We start from the raw sequence: 27,721 nt of genomic DNA, 5'->3' as shown, positions 1-27,721 counted from the left end.
CTCATCCTCTCATTCTTTATCTCTCTCTCTCATTCTTTATCTCTCTCTCTCTCTCTCTCTCTCTCTCTCTCTCTGGTGGACTTCTCTCCACAGCGTTGTGTGACGTCTCTGTTGTGAAATTCAGTTTTTCTTTTGTCATCGCATATCATTGAGGTAAGATGTTTTATATTATACAGGATCACTCATATTGCCTTTTCTTCATCTTTTTTATAATTTTTTATCTATAATGCTTTTATACATTTTATTTAATATTATTTATTGTTAAGGCTTGTATTTTTACACGTGACTTATTATGTTTTTGTTTTTAGTTTTAGTTCTTTATTTTCACATATGTACATATTTTCATTCTAATGTGTTCATGTTCATGGTATATAGCCAGTTTTTTATTCTTTTTTATTCTCTTCTTTGTCAACCTGTTTTTAATGACTATCACGCTGACTTCGAAAGAAGGGGAATCATCCAACACAAATACACACATTATCATGTTACTGTTGTTTTTCCAATTTATATTTCCTGAGTATAAATTAAATCTTCATAAAATCCCTAAATTTTGAATGTATGGTCACTGTCATGGAAGAAAAATCATATATAAATAACAACATCATAGGATGACTGGAATGATAGAGAGGTTATAAGAGAATGGCGGAGTGTCTATATGAGCGATGAGTGTAATTAGAAAGGAAAGCAGGGGTTTATGTAGGGGGAGAGCTATTTGTCATATGTTGCTGTTTTGTGATCAACATGTTTTTGCCTGCTTTTTCTGGAAAAAAGTAATATATAAAACTGTGAGTTCTTTTAGGGTCTTAAAGTCTGTCTGGATCTTTTTTTCTTTCATCCTTTTTTCTATATAGAAAATATATATCAGTACTTAGTAAGTAATAAATATTATCTGTATTATTTACAATTAAACATTATTTATACTTCCTTTAAATTTGCATTGAAAAAAAATGTTTCCTGTTTTATACTAATATTCATGGAAAGTACAAAAGTAAGAAGGTGCTTCACGATCCCATTAGAACCATTTTTGGCTGAATGGTTTGAGAAAGAACCTGTAACATTCAAAGACCCTTTTCGTTTCACAAAAGGTCCTTTGTAGTGGAAGAAGCCGGTTATTTAGATTATAAAAATAAGTAAGAAATGATTCTTATAAGAACCTTTGGGTTGATGATTCTTCTAGAACCAAAAATGGTTCTTCTTTGGCATCACTGTGAAGAACCTTTTGAAGCACCTTTTCAAGAGTGTATGTGTTCTATATATTAAAGTAATGAGAATTTTGGGTGTGAAATGAGAAAACAATGTACAGTAAATTTAAAATAAGCTTATTTTTAAAAAATTACATTGATGCACGTGTACTGTATATCACACAATATATGTCTGAAGTAGAGGATTGGCCAATGTTGCGATTATGATGCATCTTACATGTTACGGTTGCAGTGCTCTTTCCACTTTAATGCAATGAGTCATCCACAGCTGGCCTGAAGTGCTTAGCTGTCATGGCTCTGCCTCACTTAGTCATGTTTTTCTTGGTTCCTGTGGCAGAGTCATGGCAAAGCCTTTGGTTATGTGTGGAGAGAAACATATTATTGTCCTTTTGACAATAATATGCTTTCTCTCCAGTGTCTCGTCATTGGCCCCGCCCCTCTCGTTTCCTGTATTGTTTCCCGGCCGTGTCTGATTACCCTCACCTGCCCTGTGTCGTTATCCTTCATTTGTCTTTCCTATATATACCCTCTTCTTTCTTTGTCCTGTGCTCGTGGATTGTTCGGAGTATGTACTGTGTTAGTGAACCTTGAACCTTGTTTCATGCGTTTTGTCTACCTGTTCCCCAAGTTCTTGCCCTGTCTGTAAGTTTGGTTTATTCTTTAGCCTTAGTTTCTGTTTTGCCCCATAGTGGGAAGTTTTTCTTTGTTTTTTTTAAAAGCTTTTTGGTTATTGTGTTTTTCCCCCATCGAGGGTTTTTGTTTTCATTATTAAAGTCTTGTTTTGTTAACCCCTTCATTGCTGTCCTGCATTTGGGTTCTTTCCTGCCACATCTGTGACAGAATCCACGAGCCAACAACGAACCCAGCAGGCTACCATGGACGCTGGGCGGTCCCGCCAAGCCCGCCTCCTCTGCGGCGTTCGCCAGGAGAACATGGACCTTGAGGACTACTTGGACAGATTCCTAGGCGCCGCAGAGGAGGGTGTCTTCGGGGAGGCGGAACTGGCGGTGCTCTTTAACGCTGGTCTCAGGAGCCCCCTTTCGCGAGTGGAGATGAGGGCGCTGAGACCACTGGATTTAACGCTGTGTGGCAGTACGTCACGTACCGTTCGGGGTCCAGGGTCTCAGCCCAATCCAGCTACTCGTCTCCACTGGCCGCGATTCCAGAGGGTCGGGCCCTGCAGATCGGGGTTCTGGGCACTGCCACACCTTCCGCCTCAGCCCCTGCAGTCTCGTCTCCACCAGTCAGCCTGGGTGGCAAGCGGGGGAGATGAGAGTCTTGGGGGACCACCTCCGTGCCTTATACATCCTTCCTTCAGCCGACCACCAGGCGGATGGCTCGGCGGAAGAAGAGAGGCAGTGGCGGGCAGCGTGGACTCCAATCCAGCCGGTGCAGCAGCCGACGTCCCAGCCGGTTCAGCCGGCGCCCAGTCCCGTGTCCAGTCCCATGTCCAGTCCCGTGTCCAGTCCTGTGTCCAGTCCTGTGTCCAGTCCTGTGTCCAGTCCTGTGTCCAGTCCTGTGTCCAGTCCTGTGTCCAGTCCTGTGTCCAGTCCGCGTCCCGTCCGGTGCAGTTGGCGTCCAGTCCGGTGCAGCCGGTGTCCCAGCCGGTACAGCAGCCAGCCCTCCAGCCGGCGTCAAGCTCTGTCCAGCCGGCCTTCCAGCCGGCGTCAAGCCCTGTCCAGCCGGCCTTCCAGCCGGCGTCAAGCCCTGTCCAGCCGGCCTTCCAGCCGGCGTCAAGCCCTGTCCAGCCGGCCTTCCAGCCGGCATCAAGCCCTGTCCAGCCGGCCTTCCAGCCATAGTCAAGCCCTGTCCAGCCGGCATCAAGCCCTGTCCAGCCGGCCTTCCAGCCGGCGTCAAGCCCTGTCCGGCCGGTCTTCCAGCCGGGTCCCAGCCTTGGGCGTCGGCGGTCCCCCCCGGACTTCCCCCACAGAATCCCCCAGGACTCCGCGCTCTCGAGCGCAGCCGGGGATTAAAACTGTTCCCCCCATGAACCTTGTTGTTCCCCCCTCCCCTCCCTTGTTTATTGTTTTTGTTATCCCACCCTAGTCCTGTGGTTATCCTGTCTTGTTTGCCCTTGATATTATTTTCTTTGTTTTGCCTTGTCCTGTCTGTCTTGTCTCGTCCATCTACCCCTTGGTGACATTTTCAGTTTATTAAAAATATAAGTTGGATTTGGTGACATTTGGTGACAATATATTTTTTAAATATGTTATATAAATAAATATATTTTAAACTGTTTTATTTAATATACATCAGTCTTATTTGATTTATATAAGCAATTGGTTTTTAACCTAACCAACCACTCTACAGCAGGATTGGGATCGGCCAATACACAAAGAACATATTTCTTTTTTGTTTGTACTCTTCAGCTAGATGACAGTACGAAAAGGAAAGCGGATGGCGATCTCAATTCAGGAACACATGGCGATAAACGTCTGTCCTGGCCCAATTCAACCCATCCGTCAAATATCAGCATACTTTCCCAGACACTCCCCGACATCCTCCTTCTCTGATTCGTTATCGCCAAACCTGACTAGCTGTTCCTCAGATGCAGTTGGAGCCAAAGCAGATGGAGTTCTGTTGTCTCCTCACTCAGCAGGAGCCACTGGAGGTGGAGGCACACTTTCAGCAATGTGTAGCATGGACACGTCCATAGAAATTGACAGTTGTGACAGTGATGACAACAGTGAGTCCAAAGATCAGCCGAGTGACCATATTTATAACAACAAACAAAGAAGTGTATGTGCTTTAATGCATCTTAAATGACTCTTAAATTCATCTGTAGGCCTATGTCCCAAAGCAACTTCAGACAAAAATTCAGAGCTGCATATTTGACAAAAACAAACATATCTTATCCTGTCCTGTTGTTTTAGAAAGCTCTATTTTGACCAGTTTCATTGTGATTTCATGAATAACACTGGAGCAAATGTGTCTAACATTTTAAACCAGCTTTGTTAGATAGGCCTCAAGATTACGTTCCCAGATAGCACAGTTACTTCTGTGATATATCTGCTAAAGAAACATCTGGAATGTAAAAAAACATCTGATGAACGTCTTAGAAAAGGCAGTTTTACATACATTCTAAATCATGAACCTCTTACAGACATCATGGACTTAAAGCAACATATCTTTGATTGAATGGGGTCTTTAATAAACATATTTTGATGTTTCATATGTGGCAGCATCCTTGGGAACCCTGGAGTTCCAACTGCTCTATGAAACCGCGACAAGTGCTCTTCACTGCACTGTCATTAGAGCAAAGGTAACTGTATAATCTGAATTCCTGTTTGATGTTTACTAACTCCCTTTATCATCCTGGATATATGGCTCTCACAGCTAGTAAAATATAGTAATGTTATGATAAGTTGCTGAACAAATGTAGGCAATGTAGCAATTTAACTGGCTGTTTAATCAATTAAAATTATTATATTTATACTTTTCTTTAATTCCCTACATTCTATACAAATCCTTAATTACTTTCCTACATGTATACAGGGTTTGAAGCCCATGGACTTTAATGGTTTGGCTGACCCATATGTGAAACTGCATCTGCTTCCTGGTGCCTGCAAGGTCTGGTCTATCTCTGTTCCTCTTTTCTCACAGCATGTTGAATTTTCAGGTCGTGCAATTTAATTAAACCTATTACACAACCTTGTTAATAAAAATTCAGTTTGCTCAAAAATACCAACTACAGCTGTCAGGGAGGGACAAGGAGAGAACCCAAGCGCAGGCAGCTTGACACAAAACAATGATTTATTTAAATAAAACACAAAACAAAGACCCACGAGGGGGTAAAACAACAAAACAGGGGTATATAATAACAGAGACAAAACAGGAACGTAGATTAACTAAACTAGACTAATACAACACTTGACAAACTACACTGACTAAACTAGACAATACCTTACAGGACACAGGGGAGGAACTGGACATGGAGTCTTCAACAGACACGGAACAAAAGAACTAGCACAGGACAGAAGACACAAGGGCATAAAAAAGGGAACCAAATCAAGAAGGGAACAGGTGCGGGGCATGAAATCATTGACAGTCAATAATGAGGAAACGAGGGGGCGGGGACATAGACGAGACCAGAGAGAGCGCATGTTATGTCAGAACCAACAATAACATGTCTCTCTCCACATAAAACATGAGGCTCTGTCATGATCCTGCCACTAGATCAAGAAAGACATGACATGATGAGGCAGAATCATGACAGAAGCCCCCCCTTAAGGAGCAACATCCTGGCTCTCCTCAAGGTGACGAACAAGACGAGACAGACTGTGAAGGGTGACAAGAACTGCAAAACATAGTAAATAAAAGCAAAGGCAAAAAGGCATACATAACATTAGGATAGGGGTGACATAGTAAAAAAACACAACTAGGGGAACAAACAAAGGTGCCGGCTGCACCGGACTGGATGCCGGCAGCCTCGACCCTGGAGGGGAACCCGGAGGCCTCAATCCTGGAGGGGAACCCAGTGGAATCGACCCTGGAGGAGAACCCGGTGGCCTCAATCCTGGAGGGGAACCCGGCGACCTCGACCCTGGAGGAGAACCCGGCGGCCACGACCCTGGATGGGAACCCGGAGGCATTGACCTTTTGAGGGGAGCCTGGCAGCGTCGACCTTTAGAGGGGAACCTGGCGGCCTCGACCCTGAAGAGGGACCCTGACGGCCTTCGACCCTGGAGAGGGACCCCGACGGTCTTCAATGCTCCTGGGGGGGAAGGAGCCTGCCCGCAGTCCATGGCTGCCTGCTGGGTTCAGTAATGGCGAGTTCGTTCTGTCAGGGAGGGACAAGGAGAGAACCCAAGCGCAGGCAGCTTGACACAAAACAATGATTTATTTAAATAAAACATGGAACAAAACGAACTAGCGGACAGAAGACACAAGGGCATAATAGGTGCGGGGCATGAAATCATTAACAGTCAATAATGAGGAAACGAGGGGGCCGGGACATAGACGAGACCAGAGAGATTGCATGTTGTGTCAGAACCAACAATAACATGTCCCTCTCCACACAAAACATGAGGCTCTGTCATGATCCTGCCACTAGATCAAGAAAGACATGACATGATGAGGCAGAATCATGACAACAGCACAACATTCAACAAAAATATTTCTTTTATCTTCATAAATTCCCTTCTGCAGATTTAGTGGTACAAATTTGGGTTAACGTAAATACAATGCTGGTAATGTCAAACTAATAGCAACTTTGCAAATATTTTGTCATTTTATTAATACAATTACCACAATTGTTTTGTGTTAATATTGTATTTTTATTACTGTACGAATGCAAAAGTGAATTATTTTTTACTTAATTTCGTTGACTGGTACAGCTATGCTTTGTGAATTCTGCACTTAAACATTGTGTAATGGAATTTTATGTTTTTATTGTTCTAATAACCTGTCCAAGGCCAATAAGCTAAAGACGAAGATTGTGAAAAACACCCTAAACCCAGTGTGGAATGAAACCCTTACATATTGTGGCATCACAGTGGAGGATATGTACAGAAAAACCCTCAGGTATGACCAGTCATCTCACCAACAATGAATACAACTAAACCTTATGCCACAGATGCTGTCCAGAGAAAATCATTTCAGCACGTTTATTACTCTAAAAAAAGAATGTGGATTAATTCTTAAAGTATACATAACAAATGTATGGTACTGTGGATGCTTAAAATATAAAATTGTCACACTTATATGCACTGGCAAAAATATGCACTGTATGTAGACCTTAGCTTCCTTGTTGGAGCTCCCAACTCCCATAATATCAATTGGGCATCAGTTCAAATTCCACGTTTTTCAGGAGGTTAAGCCAAACTAGTTACAAATTGCACACTAATGCATTTAAATTGTTCAAAATAGTACAGTAGGTCTCTTCTACCTGTCACGATGGCAGGAGCTGTTTTAGTGTTGATAGAACACTTTAAGCACTTGAGTTTGTTTGGAAAATAATTTGAAATTGGACATACTTTGCATTGAAGATTTCTTGTTGTAACGGATCTGCCAGGCTCTCTCACCACGCAACCCTCAAGATCCCTCTCTCCCGAGTACTGATCACCCGATTACCTGCACCTCATCACCCCCTCATCAACAAACCTTTCAAAAGCACACACCTCACTTGCATTCATCGTCTGGTCATTGTATGGATACAGACTCACACGTCTACCTGTTGATATTACTTAGCTATCTCCACGTTATCTGATCTTCCCAAGTCATCTCCTACTCTGCTCCTTTGTCTCCAGTTCCCCAAGTCAGCTCCACTGTCATCTCACCTTCTTCATCCCCACAAGGTGTGTGCTGTCATCCGGCTAGCCCTGCGTCCACGATCTCCATCATGACCATCTGTAATCATAAGAACAGTATAACTACCATATCCATTATACGCAAATATACTGCTGAACATTGACTTACCTGCCATTTTACTGCTCTGCATCTGTTGAATAAACCAAGCCTTATCCTTACCGTCACTCTCAGAGTTGTTCTGTTACAGAAGACCAGACCAACAATGTTAAGATGAGTACAACGGATAACTTTGAAGAGATCGTGGACACTTTAGTGGGCTCTAACACCCACCGTCATGCAGAGCACCCCTACTTCTGACAACAACTCTACCTCTCTTGTGATCGTCGGCAGTCCCATGGCGAATCCTGCACCCTACTCTGGTTTGGCGCAGGATTGCAACAGTTTCATTCTCCAGTGCTCTCTCGTCCTCGAGATGCAGCCGCATAAGCTTCCTACTGAAAGAGCTAAAATTGCTTTTGTACCAGCTCTGTTAAAAGGATGAGCACTGCAATGGGCTGAAACCATCCGGGCTCAAGAGGGACCTCCTGTCCAGTCACTGTTATGCTTCTTCGATGATTTCAGGGAATTTTTTGAACGCTCCCCCTCCCTAAAACAAGGAAAGGTGTCTATACAAGATTACTCTCTCAAGTTCCATACCCTGGCAGCAGCAAGCGGATGGAATGAGTCATCGCTCATAACAACGTATCGTCAGGGGCTCAACCCACAGTTGTGGCTGTATCTTGCAACATCCAGCGATGACATCTGCCTGGAGAGTTTGATTCAAATGTCCATTCAAGTTGCACACCATATACATCTATGTACCCCGAATGCTCAGTTTTCCCCGTTCCACCAACCAGAGTTGGGTGCATTTTGCATCCACGCTCCAGAACTAGTCGATGAGCCCATGTAACTGCCACTCAGATGCTTGTAAACGGGAGATGCTTAGGGGCGGCTGACTCTTTTATACTGTTATTGCCTATACTGTGGTGCCCCGGGACATGTTATCTGCACATGTCCCATCCGACCTCCTCGTCTCATGGTGAGTGTCATCCATGACCCCTCTGTAGACAATACGCCACTCACTATAGATGTTCAAATATCTGTCGCTGATGTGTCTCTCACCCTCACAGCGCTCCTTGACTCTGGGTCAGAAGGCAATTTCCTATTCGGAGACCTCTGCCGCCAGCAACCTCCCGAAGTAAAACATCCCGATCCAGTACATGATCCAGGTAATTACTACTTTCGTTCCTGTTTCCCAAGTCTACCTTTAACTCCTGTGTGTCATTCTCCCAGTTGGATTTGTGTTCAACCTCCATTGAAAGCCCTCCTGAGAAGCAATCTACAGAGATCCCTTCCTGCTATTATGCATTTAAAGATGTTTTCTTGAAGATGTTTTTCTGTCCAGCCAGGGCGACCCAGCTGCCTCTGCATAGACCATGGGACTGTGCGACTGACCTGCTCCTGGGTGAGCCAATGCCCCATGGGAGAATCTATCCCCTCTCTGTTCCAGATCAGAAGGCCATGGATGAATACATCACAGAGGCTCTCAAGCAAGGTTTCATCCACTCTTCTAAGTCCCCTGCTGCTTCCAGATTTTTTTTGTGGGCAAGAAGGACGGAGGCTTGAAGAACTGCATCAATTACCTTGCCCTCAACAAGATAACAGTGAAATTCTGCTACCCACTTCCCCTTGTCCCAGCCTCTCTGGAACAGCTCCTAGGCGCCGCAGTTTTCACCAAACTTGACTTCCGCAGCGCATACACTCTCATCCAGATACGTAAGGGGAACGAGTGGAAGACTGCTTTTATCATGCCCACAGGTCATTATGAATACCTAGTTGTGCCATATGGACTGGGCCCCTCCGTGTTCCAGGATTTCATGCTCGAGGTGATCTGTCAGTTCCTGCACAAGTTCATCCTGGTGTACATCGATGACATCCTTGTCTACTCCCGGAGCATTGGTGAACATCGCCATGAAGTTCCAGAGGTCCTGCAACAAGCTCTTCCTCAAAGCCGAAAAATGCAGCTTTCACCGGACCTCAGTTCAGTCCATGGGTTACAACATCAACCAACAGGGTATTAAGATGGAAAAGGGGAAGGTGAACACCGTCCACAACTGGCCCATTCCCACTACTATAAACGAACTTCAACGATTCCTTGTGTTTGCAAATTTCTACCGCCATTTCATCCAGGACTTTAGCTCTGTCGTACCCCCTAACCAGTCTGCTCAAAGGCAAGCCCAAGTCTCTGTTCTGGTCTTCCTTGGCCACACAGGCATTCAAACTCCTGAAGCTGAGATTCACCACCGCACCCCTCCTCAGCCATCCTGATGCCTCATAGCCCTTCATTGTGGAGGTTGATATTTCTTCGTCCGGGGTAAGAGCAGTGCTATCACAGCAGCTGGGGATAAAACCACACTCTGTCTATGTGCCTTTTTCTCTCATAAACTAACCCTGGCGGAATCAAAGTACAATATCGTTGGCTGTTGGCCATCAAGCTGGCCCTGCATGAGTGGAGCCATTGGCTGGAGGGAGCTCAATACCCATTTCAAGTACTCAGCGACCATAAAAACTTTAATTATCTCAATGATGCCAAACATCTCACCCCTCGTTAGACAAGATGGGCTATATTTTTTATGAGATTCCAGTTGTCCATATCCCATCGCCCCGGTTCCAAGAACTCTGGAGCATACACCCTGTGTATGCTTCAGACAAAACTCCCGCTGAACCAGAGCCCATCTTGCCCTCGCACATCTTCGTCAACCTCATACAGTGGGAACTCAGTGAGGAGATAACCTCAGCCAATGCCCCAAATGTTGCTTTTAATCATCTACTTTAACCAGTATTTAAGAAATAAAGTCAGAGAGATTTCGATTTTGCCTTTTCTTGTAAAATGTCAGTTGTGAAGTATCACAGTGCGCTTACATCACAGAAAAGTAAGTCATCAGTGTCCCAATGTGAAGTAAGCTAGGGCCCTTACCAGTGCCCGAACCTGTGTACATTATATACTGATTCACAACCTATAGAGAGCTAGGGAGCTGATTGGGACACATCCTAGTTCTTCCTAGTTCTCCGGTTCATGGTTCTTAATGTTTTGCCTGCCATCTGGATTACCCATTTGTCTGTGTTTTTCTCTGGTGTTCTTGTGGACTGTTTACATGTGTTATTAACCCCTTGCCTGTTTTTGGATTACATCTTTCGATGACCTTTCAGTAAAGACTGCATTTGGATCCTCAACCCTTATTTGTGTGTATTTATGCAGCTTGTGACAGTCACAAGCACCTTTCACATTTCCCCTTCAGTCAGTCTCTCGACGTTGTGTTGACTGGGGTTTGATCTTGAGAACCTATCATCTCCGAGAGGAATTTAAAACGCCAATGGGCTTTGGCAAATGGCACACACACGCCAGTCCCCGCCCCGTGCATACGGGTATAAAAGGGAGGTGGCGTTGGCCATTCACTCATCCTTTTTTCTTCGGAACCTGCATGACGGTACATGTCAAGCGATTCTTCAAGCAAGAATTCTCCTTCCAGACTTCTGGATTTACGATGCGAAGCAGCGGATTTCTCCCTCTCGGTAGCGGACTTCCCCTGGGCGTCTCGGCAGCGAGCCGCAGATATTTCTAAAAGAGCAAATTTCCTCTCACAGTCTGCGCTGTCTTCGGGCATGTCTCGCAGCTGTGTTCTTGGGTATGACAGACTCATCCTCGAGTCTGACGGGCACGACACCTGTATTGCATGTTGGGGTTCCAGCATGCAGTGGCAGGGCTCGTCGATTAAGGTGTTGCGGTCACGGTCGGCTACGTTCTCCGGAATGTAGCCGCAACCCCATCTGCTTCCCGAGCGAGTTCGACTGCTGCTTCGGTGAGGTCTGTCCCCCTACTCGGGCTGGCGCATTTTTTCCCATGTGTTCTCTCCACTGGTGAGACCATGTTGGTGTCTCAACATGTTACCTCCCCTTGTGGTAGGATGTAGCCTCCGTAACACACTCTTCAACGAGGAGAGCAGTGTTTCCCCAGTGTTCCTTACGGCACCGGGCGGTGTCTCGCTAATACGCCACCATCTGTGACAGCCGTCGGTATGAACCTCTCAGGGTATGCTACTAAGTACTGATCCCACTGGAAGATTACGTCTCGCAGTAGCGCTCACTCGTGACTCGCTAGTCTAGTCAGTGTCGCTCCGCTTGAGGTCTTGATACGGCTCAGCGCCGTGGCGTGTAAAGATAGGTCCCCAGTCTGTCTCTCAACACAACGTCGAGAGACCGACTGAAGGGAAACGTCTCGGTTACTACTGTAACGGAGGTCTTCATGCCACAACAGTATAACAATGAGTAGTTGAGAATTATATATGAAAATATTTAAATACATAAGATTTTAGCACATTATTATCCCAAATAATTGGTAAAGCAAATTCCCACAATGTATATGATGAAATATTTCATTAAAAATTGGCTTCTAAAACTGATAAACTGAAAGAGGATGGAATAAAGAATGGGTTCTTCACTTTTCACAAAACGGTTCTCTCTCTTTTACCATTGTCAAGAAGCGTTTAAAGGACCATATTTGTTTTAAGAGAGACTTTATTTGAAGAGTATTAAACATGCTTTCCACATGCAATTATTTGGTTTCCCATAATATTCATTTAATTTCGCAGTTACTTTTACTTCCACTTCTCATCTCACTTCCTTTCTCTCTCTTTGTCTGTCCTCACTCTTGGCGTGTCTTTCTTAGCTGTAGTGACAGATTGAGGTCATTGTTGTATCTGGGGCTTTTGATTTCACTGACCCCTGAAAAATCTGGGAATCGTTTGCATGAGGCTAAAGTTTCTGCATGTGAGAGATTGTTTGTGTTTTATGACACCCAGAGGCTGGAAATTGTTAGTCTGGGGGTTAAACTAGATTGAATCAGTCAGGTCAAACAATTGTAACTACTTATAACAACAAGGACACATGAAGGCTTGAAGAAGTTCTTTACAGAAGCTTACACTATACTGTATGTATTTAATGTGTATGTCTGTACTAACTTTTCGTGCAATCTGATTGTATTATTTCCTAGAACATTCTTTAAGGATACTTTACCAAGTTTTTTTTTAAGATAAAGAAAATGTTTAACAGAATATCTTTGCAGTATCTACAACTGTTTATTCACTTTTAATACATTAACTAGCCTACTAACGATCTTCACCCATTTGGTGAATTGTCAAATCCTAGCATGGCACTCATATTGATGCATCAACAAATGAATATGTTTTATACAGTATTTTATGTGTTTTTTCTAAGGTGTAAACCGTAACAATGGCATCAATTTCTCCTTATCAGTTCAACACGCGGATTGATCGGAAGAATTTTTTGGCAAATGCATGAGAGGACTGCTAGTGTCTGAAGTGTCCATTTTTTTTTAAGTTGGACTTTCATGTTAATGTGAGTAAAGATATTGTCTGTCTCTCTTAGGGTGTCTGTGTGTGATGAGGACAAGCTGACTCATAATGAGTTCATTGGAGAGTCACGGGTGGCATTGCGCAAAGTGAAGCCTGACCAGCCTAAACACTATAACATCTGCTTAGAGCATCCACCTCCGGTGAGTGTCTGTGAGAGCAAAGCAGTAATAGCTATCAGTAAAAAATATATGAAAATTGTTATCATTTACCCCCTCTTATGCTGTTCCAAACTAATGTGACCTTCTTCAGACAAGGGCAGTATTTTAACAGCTTCCGTATAAAACCCATAAATGTGGTTAGTTACATACATTTACATTATTTAGATAAAGTTCATTAATCATTAAATAATAATTAAAGGAATGGTTCACCTTTAAAATGGAAATTCTGTTATCATTTACTCATCTGTTGTCATTTTAAACCTGTGTGGTTTTCTTTCTTTTGCAAAACACAAAGGAAGATATTTTGAAAAATGCTGGTAAACAAAAACCGTGGGCCGAAGTCAATGGGGACCAATGGTTTTCATTTTTCAAAATATCTTCTTTTGTGTTCTGCAGAAGAAAGAAAGTCATACAGGTTTGAAATGACAAGAGGGTGTGTAAATAATGACAGACTTTTCATTTCAAAGGTGAACTATTCCTTTAAATAAAATCATAGTTTCGACATTATTTATTCACCATTGTGTCGTTCAGACCCGCTCAACCTGATTTTGCCAAGCGGTTGATTTCCTCAGGACAGCATATTTTGTTGATCTAAGGACAACATTTTTATAAGTAAAACCTAAACCCACACCAAACCCCAACCCTAACCATAACTTACCCCTAAAACCAGAGGGAAATGATAAGTGAAAAACAATGGTCTAGAAGCACCTAATCCTGGTTGTAAGATTAAACTTAAAATAAACTGTAAATTTATTTCTGAAATCTGATTGGTTGATTTAAATGTTGTCCCAGGGTCAACATGATGTTGTCCTAAGGATATCAACCACTTGGCAAAAACAGGAGAGCTGTTCAGACCCCTGGTGGTTTTCTTTGATCTTCAAAAGAAATGTTAAAAAGCTGTGTTTCTGGTCGCTATGGGAGTGGATGTGACCCTCTTTTCAAGCCTTAAAGTACAAAGCATTAAAAAATAACTCCAGAGAGGGTAGGGCCTGGATCATTTCGTAGGCTAATATACAGTAGTATATACTGTAGAACAATGTACTTTAGAATACAAATAAGAATCTGGTTGTTGTTTCATGTTAGCAAATTTTGTTTTTTTGAGGATCGAATTTGAGGATCTTGTGTCTTAAATTTACATTTATTAATTTGGCAGACACTTTTATCCAAAGCAACATACAAGTAGAACAGCATATAACATTTTGTTAACACGCTAAACAGTTCCGATAGTTTACAAGGCCATGCTACTAGAGGATTAAAGCCGAAGTAAGCATTAAGAACCTGATGTTCCAAATATGGTAAGAGTCGTTACATTTCCGTCACATGCTTGCAGTATTCCACCAATCACTACGCACTGGTTAACTGGCCAATCATAGCACACCTCGCTTTTCAGAGCGATTGATTTTGAGGTTTGATGTTAAATCTTATGATTGCAGTAATGTACAGAGGGAGATCAATATTGATGACTCTGTACCTTAACCACAAATAAAATTGGATGATAGTGTTGTGGATTTTAAATGTCTTGACACCAAAGAGGCAACTGGGCTGGTGGTCTTTCTGCTTTTGTTTTGAAACCTTTGCAGATGAATTATCAAGACCTAATCCTCAAGAGTATAAACCTAATTAACCCTAATGACATTAAAAACCTGTATGACACTGTGAAACACACACAAAAAATGCTGTCATAAATGTTTGGAATGACATGAGGCTTACTAAATGATCAAATAATTTTCATTGTTTGGGTAAACTATCAATTTAAGGTTAGCGTTTTATTGGTTCTTCAATAGTCACTGTGGATGTAATATGTGTGTATATTTCTCTCTGTCTATCAGTTGTCATCTCCCACAGCAATGAGTTCAGCTATGAGAGGAATCTCCTGCTATCTGAGAGAGGTAAAGATAACAGTTGTTCTTTTTTTCTGACATGTTCTCCAAGACTAAATGTAGGTTCATCAATCCCATATTGGCAATTCAAGCTTTGTTCTTGAAACATTCAGCTATATCGTTCAGTCATCTGTAAAATGATCTTATAGGAATGCTTTTTATATCCTGCTGTGTACCATCTAATTACCAGACATACTGACGCACAGAGATGGTAGTTTAGTGGACTGCAGACTAATAATTAGTTTAGAGGCGGTGATAATCAGATTTAAATAGAAACAATCATACGCTAATGATGAAATAAAATCAACCACATTTTCAGAATTCGAAAAACTTTCAATTGAGTACATGATCAGAATCTATTCGTCTGTGTTTTAGCCTTGACACAGGGATAAATTGTGACTCTCATACAGCTGAAAATAACATAAATCACTAACAATATATAGCAGTGCCTATGGACATAAATGACACACTCTATGTTTGTGTCCTTTCTGCTCCTCGTGGAGCCTCAGGTTCCATGTTCTCTGCTTCCCTAATGGTTTTCTCACTTGACTTCCATGATGCTTTTTGCTTTTCCTTTTCTCACTTGACTCCCTGCTGCCTCATATTCAGAGGAGCTTCTTAACATTGAATTGATTGTGATTACAATGAATTGCTTTGTCGTTTCCTCTGATGACCTAATCTAGGCAAATATTTCTGATGCCTCTTTCTATGATGCCTATACACTATTGACATGGATGTTTCCCACATTTTTATTAAGTATGGTATAATCTGATGAATGTACCAGCATTTGTGTTAATGTCGGTACTATGTAATATTAGTCTAATGTGAAAGAGCAAAGCAAAATAATCACTTTTATTTTACTTGGCAAAAATGTTTTGTTTTCTTTGCTCACTTGTAAATGGATGAAATGTAGGCTACTGATGTCAGATCTATGTGACAAAAACAGTCCTAGACAAATACAAACATTGATAACCTTACTGATGTAGTGGTTTAAATCATTCTACTCGTGCTTTTGTTACTGTTTGACTTTATTTTAATGCTGAAACAACAAGGTTTCCGTGACTGTAAAAAGCTTGTGATATGAGGCACATGTGTTCAGTTTCTCGTTGTCTGTTGCTAAGCAACAAGCGGTAACATTCTAATGGCCTGTCCACAACGGGAGGATAATCGCGCGTGTTTATTGTCAACGTTTAATGCGTCGAGGCCGCCAATGTGATTGTGCACACCAACGCACAAAACTGCAGGCGTAAAAGCGTCATTTTGTTTTTAAGCGCATCGGGCTCATTTATTTGGTTTGATGCGCCACGTCAAAAACTGGCCGACCAATGAGATTGGCGCTTTTGTTCACGTGCCTGGAGCTGCTGAAGTTACAGTAAAACATGACTTGGTGGCGCTCAAGCACAAAACGGTCTTGCCGAGAACACATTGACGAAGAGGACGAAAGATGAATTCTTCTTCTGTGTGGCAAGCGAGTGTCAGAAGCAGTTGTGCAGCGCCACCTTGTGTACCGGGGTATTTCTGTTTTTCATTAAGCGGCATTTAAATAACAATCAACTGTCTAGCTGCCTCCCTTTCCCGAACAAGGGTGCGTTTCCTGAAACTTGCTGCTTAGCCAGTATGATACATTGTTGAACGGTCGCTCATGGTGTGGAGGTATTTTCAATTATCTGAGGTAACTCTAAAGGGATATTTCACTACCAAATCAAAATTTCCCCATGTTTTACTCATCCTCAAGGTATCCTAACTGAATATGGTTTTCTTCTGGAAGAATAATCCATTCAGAGTTATAATACCACGTATAATTTTGCTTCCAAGCGGTAGAATGGGAGTGACCAAGTGTTGATTTTTTGAAGCTCCAAAAAGTGCATCCACCGATTAAAGAACTGCTCGACGCGGCTCCGTGGTCTTAACAAAGGTATTCTGAAGCGAATAGACAATTATTTTGCTCAATGACGTGATCTGTATACACTCTTAAAATCTTAAAAGGTTCTTCACAGCGATGCCATAGAAGAACCATTTTGGGTTCCACAAAGAACCATTCAGCCAAAGGTTCATTAAAGAACCATCACTTTCTTACTTTTTTATAATCTGAAAAACCCTTTTTCGCCACAAAGAACCTTTTGTGTAACAGAAAGGTTCTTCAGATGTTAAAGGTTCTTTATGGAACCAAAAGGTTCTTCTATGGGATTGACCCTAGTTGGGTAATGAGGCTTTTGGGAAACGCACCCCTGACCAGTTAATTACCTTCATCATCTTAGCTCAGAGCTCTTCAAAGCATAAGTATAAAGAAGTCCGGCCTTCCCAGTAGGTTACCCAATTCCAAGCTGTGCCAGTGAGCAAACCAACGGAACATTAAAAATGTTAGGAAAGCTATGCATGGATTGTTGTCACCTCTATAACAGATGGTGGGTTGACCCATGCGGAAAATCTTCATGTTTGTAGTTTCTTTCTCAACTTGGATGGTGAGGCCTATGTAAATAGTGTTTTAGGTAAAACAGAGGGGATGAAACTGAAAGAATCTGTTTTCTTAGTTAATATACTGTATGTGATAGAAAATGACAGGGGAGAGCCATTTACATACATTTAAAAAACAAATACAAATACTTTAAACATATGCGTTGGGTTTACACATGTAACAATACTTAATGCAATACATATCACTAGCAAAAATGTGACTACAAACACAGCGTTTTAGGCAAAACAAATTGGAACAAACTGTTGTTCATAAATTCAGCTAATTTGAAAGAAAATAATAAGCAAGAACCTTCTTAATGTCAACTTTAAACTAAAATTTTAAAACATGTTTACATATACAGTAATACTACTGACAATGCATATGTGGTTGAAAATCTGCAAAGTGAAAATTGGATGCAGTGATATTGCAGTGATTAATATGTTTCACCTGGCAACTTCTCTTTAAGCCAAAGCTCATCCAATATGTACATTTTCCATTACCATAATAACCATGTCTGATGGTGTCATGGCTCTGCTTCCTTAGTCATGTTTTTCTTGGTCCTGTAGCAGAGTCATGACAAAGTCTTTGGTTATGTGTGGAGAGAAACATATTATTGTCCGTTTGACAATAATATACGTTCTCTCCAGTGTCTTGTCATTGGCCCCATTCCTCTTGTTGCCTCGTTATCTTTCCCTGAGTGTTTAATGTCTCACACCTGCCCCATGTCGTTATCCCTCGTTTGTGTTTCCTATAAATACCCTCTTGTTTCTTTGTCTTGTGCTCGTGCATTGTATGTGTTTGGTGCCTGTACTGTGTGTTTCTGTATCGTGGTCGTGCTCTTGCCCGTGTTCCTGTTCGTGTTCGTGTTCCTGTTCGTGTTCCTGTTCGTGTTCCTGTTCGTGTTCCTGTTCGTGTTCCTGTTCGTGTTCCTGTTCGTGTTCGTGTTCGTGTTTTGTGAGTTTTGTGCCTTGTATGACTTAAGACGTTTGGTCGTGTCTTTGTGTTTAGTTTATTTGTCTTGTTTTCATTTTGCCCCCTCGTGGGAAGTCTCTTGTTTTATATATGTATATCAGTTTCGTTTCCCCCATTGTGAGTGTCTTTGGTTGTGTTGTGTAAAATAAAAGTATCTGTTAACCCCTTCACTGCCTGCCTGCGCTTGGGTTCTCTCTTCCATCTGCATTTCTTGACATGATGGCATATCCCCAAGTTGTGGAAATGAGACTGAAGTTTCAAGAGTATGAACAGTCAAAAATAATTTCAAGACACTTGTAAATATGATTAAACAACAGTACCTATGGTAACATAATAATCAATTATAGATGTGTGAAAACAACAATTTTGTGCTTGTGTACAGTGGGATAGTGAGCAGCAGCGCAATTTGGAAGAGAGAGGTCGTCTGCTACTATGTCTGCAATTTCTGCCTGAATCCCAGTATTCGGAAAGGGTAGGACAGACAGAAGCTAAAGAGCAAGCCAAAGGTGGGCTATGTGTGGGGGTCCGCCGCTGTGCCCACTTAGCAGCTATGGACGTTAATGGCTTCTCTGACCCATATGTGAAAATGTGAGTATAGAACTACAGCTTGATCCACATGTAAAGCTATAAATATTTGCACTGCTGGTAACCACATTTTTCCACATTATCGTGGTGACAACTAGAATCCACATATTCAAAACATGTCTTTGCAAAATCACATTAACTGTGGCCATTTTAAACATATTAATTATAATTGCACTGTCGATGATTTTGTGAATCATCGTTGGTTTAATAAGGCTGATATTTGGGAGGCAATAAGTGTTTTCTCTAATTTAACTAGTAGTTTATTGTTCTTAAAAACAATTGTACTGACTCTTACAAATTTTGCTTTTATGTGCTGTTTAAAGACCTTTTCTTTAGATGCAATGATGCTGTTGATCTAGCCATAAGTGTAACTTGTGTCTATTAATAGTATACTGCGTTTGTGAATATGATTCATACTGACAGATATTAGATAGAGGTTAATGGAAAATGTTTCTATGTTTCTATTTGCCTCAGTGCCTCTAATGTCTATTATTGCAGGTTTGACACAAGTTAAGCTATATGTAAGGCATCAATGACATGATTACCCCTGAAAATAATTTAAACCGGGTTAATAACAAAAGAAAACAAGCAAAAGTATGTTTACAGCAGTGCTTTTACAATATCCTCCAAGAATAAATGTCTTATTCCATATTCCAGTGGATGTGGGGTCGAGCAATTTGTACTTTTGGTGGATGGATTATCTCGGCAAAGGAGAAGTGCTCACTAACACAGATTTAGACAGATTTTTGAACAATATTTGAGAGTAATAGGCCTTTTGTGTACATAGGTCTTAGATCTTTGAGTTCAGCTCATGAAAAATGGGGGCAAAAACAAGTGTGTTGCGTTTATAATTTTGTTCAGTGTATAAATAATAATAAATTAATAAAATAAGACACAATTACTGTAGACATTATTAGACCAAACGAGCATTTATATGTAACAACTTTGTGCTGAATTCTGAAAAACCCTTCAAAAAGCTCACCTAAAGGCCTCAGTGTAACAAACCACAGTCGATGAACGATGGCACATGTGATCAGGAGTAAGGTGCAAAGATTTTAATAACAAAAACCGAACTCAGGAACAAAAAGGGTACTCCAAACAGCAGGGGTGACAAACTAATATATCCATAGAACAAACCGGAAACAGCCAAAAACATCCACGGAGCAAAAACAGGGTAATCCACCGAGGAGCAAAAACAGGGTAATCCAACGAGTAAATTACATCCACAGAAACATAGGGGTTCGGTACTAGCAAACATGAATTTACATCTAGACCAGACAACATACAACAGGCGAGTGAAACACAAATAGTGTCCGGGTAATGGGGTGCAGGTGTAAGAGTCAATCAGAACTCGGGTGAGCGGGAACGTGGGAGCGCTGATGCAGGGGGCGTGGTCGGCTGCGCAGACGTGGCTGTCACACTCAGCCCATCTAAGGAAACAGGGCATAGGGATGCTCAATTCTGTTAGGAAAATGCCCACTGAAGACTTAGTGTACTGTATATTCTGGAGAGGCTTTATATTAACTTAAAAAAACAGTTGTTTGCTTTCATTGTTTTCAACAGATATCTCAAACCTGACCTTAAGAAGAAATCCAAGCATAAGACTGCAGTCATCAAAAAGACTCTGAACCCTGAGTTTAATGAGGTAAATTAGGATGTATATTTATGTCTATGACATACATGTAGATCATGTTTTTAAGCTAATTGTTTGCATATGCAGTGCTTTCTAGCCTACACCCATCATGCTCAATAAATGTTATAATAAAACAACAGAGAGCAAAAATAAGAGAATTTAGATGTCATGTTTGTTATTTACAACAATCATTTTGACATTGATTTGATGGGAATGGATTCATAAAATAATGTTAATTATTACTTTACCACCTCTCTGACATTGTCAACTATACTGTTTAATAAACATGATTTGAACAAATAGTCGAATGTGCGAATAGTCACTTTTGGAAAATAGTAGTGAACAGGGCTTGACATTAACACCCGCCAAATGCGGGTAGATTTCAGCTGTGGCCAGCAAAACTAGCCATTTTGTCTGGTTGAATATCATATTTTAATTGTAGTTTTCTTTTTTAGTATTTTTTTAGTCATGTGAAATAACAAACAATGTGCAATGCAACACTACGAAACTCCAACTTCCATGAGCACTACCTGTGCCCGAAAAGACGAAGATACTAGTTGCGTCTCAGTTCGAAGGCTCCCCCCTCCGCATTTGTCGGGTGCATCTAGGTTTATTATTTCAGGTTTTATTTCAGAAAGGCAACCGTTACATTTCAAGTTAAGAAACAACGATTACTTCTTAAGAGAAATAAATAGTATTTTATAATATTTTTTTCACTGCAATGAGACAACCTTGATGACGTATGCGGTCGGCAAATGCGAACTCCGGAGGACGCAGCCTTCGAATTGAGCTACCGTTTCGGAACCTACACGCTATTTGGAAGAAAGGTAGACGCTTCACAGATTACGTGTGGATGTACAAGTAAGTATTGTGGTGTATACCAGCTGATATACAGTATTTGGGTGGTCAATCTGTATTTGAAAAGGTTTTCAATCTAGTTAAATCAAGTAATTGTACTCTAATCAATTAAATTTCACTTTAATCATAATGTATTTTCCCAACAACAAAATTGTGGCCAGTGAAAATGCTGAGTGGCTAGTAACTTTGGAAAACCACTAGCCACTGTGGCCGGAGAGCAAACAAGTTAATGTCAAGCCCTGATAGTGACTATCTAGTTGGTGGTTAAGCAGCGAGTCATCATCTGGGAAACGCACTCATGGTCATGGTTGGAAGCTCACAAGCTGGACTTTTACTGAATAAACCATTTTTGGCTAACCTATTCCTTTATTTTCTAAAACAAAATCAAGAATATATTGTATTATAAAATTACTTGTGTTTATCGCTATGTTAAATAAACTAATTTGTATTTTCTGCTGTTGTCTATTTAAAAATCTTGTTTCAGGAGTTTTTTTATGAGATTACATTTAATGAGTTATCCGCCAAGACATTAGAAGTTTCGGTCTGGGACTATGATTTGGGGCGGTCCAATGATTTCATTGGTAAGCAGTAATTTGTCACCGTTTTAAATCTGAGATGCATACTATTCACTATTATATCTCAAAATAAAGCATCACATAGGTTTTGTTGATTGCATGCAGTATTGAAATGCATGTTTAATTTATTATTATTATGGTTGTCAATACCTTATAAACAACTAAATTGGTTTTTGTAGGCCTACCTTACAATACATTTATTCATTCATTTAGCAGATGCTTTTATCCAAACTGACCGTAAAATTGAGGGAGCATTTAACATCAAGCAACAATTTTTTTGTGTAATGCTAAAAAATAAATAAACTTTATTAGCAGGAATACCCATTGTTTTAGGATTTTCTTTTCCAAGAACCAAAGCATTATATGTTCTCCAACAGGGGTGGTTCTAAGGTGAGTGGATATCCGGGGCTTAGCCCAAAGACCTCCACATATGTGTCCGAATACAGTGGCATAGCAAGTCATATCCGGGCCCATATGCAAAAACTTTTAACGGGTCATCTCCGTCTGTTCGCGACCGCGTTGCACATTACTGGACATCGGTTGTTTACTCAGGTTTGTTATTTAAATGTTAATAGGCGCCAATTGCGCTCAAATAGTAACGGCAGACCCCAAGGCATCACAAACTCCCAAGCGCCAGAAAGAGGGGAAAAGTTTCGGCACTATTTTTGTATGCAAAACCCAGAAGCAAGTTAGCATTTTAGGACTTCCGGTTCCATCGCTCCAAAGTCTATTGCTGCATCCCATTCCGCATACTATCCTAAATAGTATTTGAAAGTAGAATTAGTATGTCCCAAATAGTAGTATGTTGAAAAGAGTATTCCAAAGATTCCCGGATGGTCTACTAATTCCAGTAGAAATTCGAAGTGCAGAACGATGCACACTCTAATGGCTAATATTACCCACAACTCACCACGAGTAGGCGAAGTTTAATGACGCTACACCGCATTACTAAATTAATAAATGTAAGTATACAGTAAACATTACATACAAAATAATGAATGAATAAATACCTTAATGGAAAGAAGAGCTGTATTTTGATGTGTGTGATAGTTAATGGCCACACTGTTGTCTAGGCAATAACGGGCCACTTCAGCTCCCTGTTAGTATGTCCCAGTGTGTGCATATTGTTTTGCTACACACTAGAATGTATATACTTTTCCATTACAAAAACAGTACATACTTTTAGTGCATAGTATAAGTAGGCGAATTGGGATGCAGCATATGGGTTTTTTGAATGGGTTTTTGGGAAATCGCCCGAAATAAGGTCTGTGGTAAACAAAACCTCTAAATATTTTCATGTTTTATTCTATGACATAAAACACACCAATTATAACCCGCTTGTGATTTTTTAAAGCCTTATTGTGTCTTAAAAATGGCGGTTGCTAACAAGTTGCTAAAAGTGACTACTTCCTTTGGCGGGGACGTTAGACGTCATCGCGCTTACAAAGCTCACAAATAACAAACAACATGGGCACAAATCTCTTAAAACGTAGATGCGGATTCATTCACGGAGTAATTACTTTCTAGGGAACACATTTTTATAAAGTTTGAAAGCGTTGTCGGAGGCTTGGTGGTGGTGACGTTGATATTAGCTTTTTACTTCTGCCGATTGTATTTCGGCTTCAAAAGTAACAAATGTGGTGTTCATTTGTAAAATTATCTTGATAGACAAAACGTGTAAACATCATAAACAGTTGTTAATCACAGAGCTTATGTGCCCTCGATGCGGTCTTCAGTGAAGACCACAAGTTACCTACCCAGGAATCCTTGCGAACGACCAATCACAGAACACATGGGAGGAGTGTCGTGGATGTGATATACGTAAACATGACAGATATTATTTTTATGAATGATGATTTAAAATTAAAATATCTTCTTATTCACATTATTGCTTATTTATTTTCTATTAAAGGGTTCATATGACACGGCTAAAATGAATATTATCGTTTGTTTTAGATGTAATGCAATGTGTATACACGATTTAAGGTTCAAAAAAGCTGTATTATCCATGTACCGTGCATTTCTCCTCTTTGCCCCGCCTCTCTGAAATGCGCAGATTTTTTACAAAGCTCATTGCTCTGAAAAGAGAGGTGTGCTATGATTGGCCAGTTAACCAGTGCGCAGTGATTGGTCGAATACTGCAAGCGTGTGACGGAAGTGTAACGCCTCTTACCATATTTGGAACATCAGGTTCCAAAGCAATTGTACTGACAGGTGCGCCCACCTTACTTGCGTACACATTTGGGCGGTCTTAGTCAAATCAGACCACCAACTGACGTAGATTTGTGGGGGTGTGGTAACACGAGGCGTTTCAGGCAGGTCTGGGTGAGCATTCGCTTTTAGATAGAATGCATCTTTTGTTCCGACACTTTAATTTTTGCAATTTTACGTGTCTAATACATGCATGGGCAACTTATAACACACCAAAGACACAGAAAAACACGTATTTGCGCCATATGACCCCTTTAAGCCAACTATTCAAGAATAAAAACTTTTAATGCAGTGCATTTTCTTTCTCAAGGCAATAAGCCATGTTTTGTTGTAGATTTATATCTAGTTGTCTCTGGGCTCATTGAAGCTGAACAACACAGCTTCTGTTTATAGAGAAATATTTAATAACATTAAGGATTGTGTATACAAGTAAATAAATATACATAAGTAGTTGCATTACAAACCCAAGGATCTATTGCATAATGCTCGGGTGACATAATCACCATATGAAATACAGAACTACAAAAACCGGCAGCTCCTTTCCCAAATAACAACAATGGGACAGCAGTGTGGTCAACTTCATACGGCTCTGAGCGGACTGATCAGTATGACATCAAAGTACCGCGAGAGCCATTAGAAAGCACTGCTTCTTCTTTCTGGTGTGATGACCTCAAGTCTGTCCCAAAATTGCACTCCCATGTACACTTGTGGACTCGTGCCTAGTGCCCTATAGGTCTGCACTTCCTTACGTCACCAAGTGTGGACTCGGAGGAGGTCCAGAAGACCGGAGTGTGCCATTTGGGACAGGGCCATATAGTGCCAGTGCACTTGCGGCCCGACCTGAGTTCGATTCCCGTCTCAAGCATCTTTTGTCGGTCCCACTCCCCTGTCTCTAACCAAAGCTTTCCTGTCTGTTCTCCACTGTCCTATCAAGTAAAGGCAAAAAGCCCCTAAAATTTAACTTTAAAAATAGGGAAAGAGGGAAAAAGCGACGCAGCCAGCGTTTTGCACGTGTTTTACACGCAACATGTGAATGGCCCTAACATTTCTATGATAAAACAGTTATCAAACATTAAACATTTAGCCACTTACATCGCGCTGGCTCTTTCACAGTTAAAGCGGACCTTAACCTCGGCTTCTGTCCATAGCAAATCCCACCTTCTTTCATTTGTTTGGTCACCTCAATTAGATTGATATTGACGAGCTCATTCAGAGTCCATATAAATTAAACGTCATTCTGTTTCGACATGGCAAGTAAGCAAATAATGTTATACATTATACAATAATAATAGAATGTAAATGATTATATGTATTAAAATGATTAAATAGATGACAACTACAGTAATTGGGACAATAAAGACCTCTCTACTACCCTCTACTATGCCATTTTCAAATATTTTCTTCATTTTGTTGAAAACAAATGCCTGTATGATCTGATATGTGATGTGAATGTAATTCGGCAAAAGGTGGAATCGATCTTGCAGTCTTATGTAGTGTCAGTTCTACTCGTCATGCCTCTTACTCACTACACCACAGAATCTGCAGGGAAAGTAGAGTTGTTTTTACACTGTACATTTTACATTTACGGAGAAGGACCCTCTCTCATTTGCCCATGGGTAGATGCGCAAAAGACGCAAAATGTAAACGGCCCTAAGTGATTCGTACACGGCGTGGTAATAAAACATTCGTGACTTTACTGAAAACTTTCGGGGCTTCAGCCCCCTTAGCCCACCCCTAGCGCCGCCCCTGTAATCTCCAATAAAATGCTTTTTTGATGAAAGTGTTGTTGACTTAATACAACTTGCCACAGCTGATAGCAAATTACAAATCATCATCAAACCAATTCATGAGGACTACAATACATGCTGCTAATCAGCTTTATTATGTTTTGATCTGACAGGGGGCGTATCGCTAGGATGTAACTCACATGGTGACGCTCTTCAGCACTGGATAGACTGTCTCAAAAATAAAGGCCAGAAGGTTGAGCGTTGGCACACACTGACCAATGATCTGCCAGGATCAACAATTTAACAGAACCAAGGTTTATCCTCAGTAAGACTTTATCTGTCACCTTCATTCGTTTACATTTTACCATTGGATTGTGTTAATTAAGTCAACATAACAACTTCTCTATCAACATTTACCTATGTAAAGGGCCTGAATCTTTTCTTTATTTTAGACTATACTTTGTTATTTAAGTAATTTTGTATAGTTGTTCATTTGTATTATCTGAAACTATTATAATGTAATATATTTGTGTTCAATGCAGTAATTTGTGAATTTACGTGCTTTTAACAAAGGTTCCGACATATTTTATTTCCTACATTTTTTTTATAAAGGTAAAGTGGCTCTACTGTTTGAAAGAAACGCTTTGCATTGTTTGCTGCTAATATTGCTATATTTTTTAGGATAGTTTTAGGATATCATCGTCCTTGGAAATATAAGGGTCCAACTACATTCTGAGCAGTTTTGAGATAACGAGCTTCAATTCCATTTGCATTCCGTTTGTCTTAGTATATAAAATCTTTTTGTTTTGTAAAAAAGTCCTAAAATGTACACAACATAAAGAAACAATACATTGCATTATGTAAATAAGTTGTCGCAAAATAAGAATATGGGATTTTTGACAAACATGTGAGATAGAACCTTCTAAGACAATGAAATCAAAAGATTTTTTTAAACGGATCAGCTGTAATGAGATGTATTTTCCCATCAACAGTCATTGAGTCATTATTTGACTGTAACATAGAGAAACACCACAAAAAACAACCAGGGTTGTAACAACTTATTGTACTACTCATTGTTTGGTTCAGGGTTGGTTTGCAACGATGCACAATTTTCTGTTATTACTATATTAAATACTTGTAACATGTAACAAAGGACATATTAAAATAAAGTGCTCCTGTTTTTTCTGGCTTAACTGCTGTGTTGTTGCCTGTAATTCTTGTTGTAACCTTCTTATGAGACAAACATGTTTTATGCATGTTTATATCACTTATATGTGATGGTCAAACTGTTTGGTTTGTTTACTCGGGTGCTTCCCTCTTATACCCCAGCTAAAAAATGTATTGTGTCTAATGCCTTTCATTAAAGACGAAACTATGAGAACTATGGCGTTTTGGAAAGGAACTCAGTCCTACAAAAATAATCACTCTCTGAAGTAAATCGGAAATTGGTTTAGTGTTAATTATTGTCAGGTGTTCCTTGTTTGCCCGCTTTTTATCCCATGTGTATATATAGCCCTTGTGTTTCATTTGTCAGTTGTTGTTTCAGTGTCCCTGTTATTTGATGTTTTCATTGATTGCTTTTGTTCCTTGTTGCTTTATTTTTTTATTACTTTGTTTTTTTGTTTAATTAAGTCATATATTGCACGTGGATCAGCTTCCTGCCTGGCTTACTTATCGTTACAGAAAGACTGACCACAAAAATGGATCCAGCAGTTGTTCTTGTCAGCATGCGCCAGGGTATGCGT

General features: G+C 40.7%; 1 protein-coding gene across 1 annotated transcript; it reads left to right on the top strand.

Moving 5' to 3' along the window:
• The first annotated feature begins 72 nt into the window (after window positions 1-72).
• On the top strand, window positions 73-27,078 carry LOC130569258 (double C2-like domain-containing protein alpha). Its single transcript, XM_057358784.1, has 11 exons — window positions 73-153; window positions 3,572-3,888; window positions 4,385-4,464; window positions 4,698-4,772; window positions 6,616-6,725; window positions 12,936-13,062; window positions 14,910-14,969; window positions 18,770-18,975; window positions 20,536-20,617; window positions 21,948-22,044; window positions 26,150-27,078. The coding sequence occupies exons 2-11, from the start codon at window positions 3,576-3,578 to the stop codon at window positions 26,278-26,280; spliced, it is 1,281 nt and encodes a 426-aa protein (XP_057214767.1). The 5' UTR covers window positions 73-153; window positions 3,572-3,575; the 3' UTR covers window positions 26,281-27,078.
• The last annotated feature ends 643 nt before the right edge of the window (window positions 27,079-27,721 follow it).

The sequence above is a fragment of the Triplophysa rosa genome, linkage group LG18 (assembly GCF_024868665.1).
Source record: "Triplophysa rosa linkage group LG18, Trosa_1v2, whole genome shotgun sequence".
In the NCBI taxonomy this organism is placed as follows: domain Eukaryota; kingdom Metazoa; phylum Chordata; class Actinopteri; order Cypriniformes; family Nemacheilidae; genus Triplophysa; species Triplophysa rosa.
The sequence above is the reverse complement of the archived record's forward strand: the minus strand, read 5'-3'. Positions and strand labels throughout refer to the sequence as shown.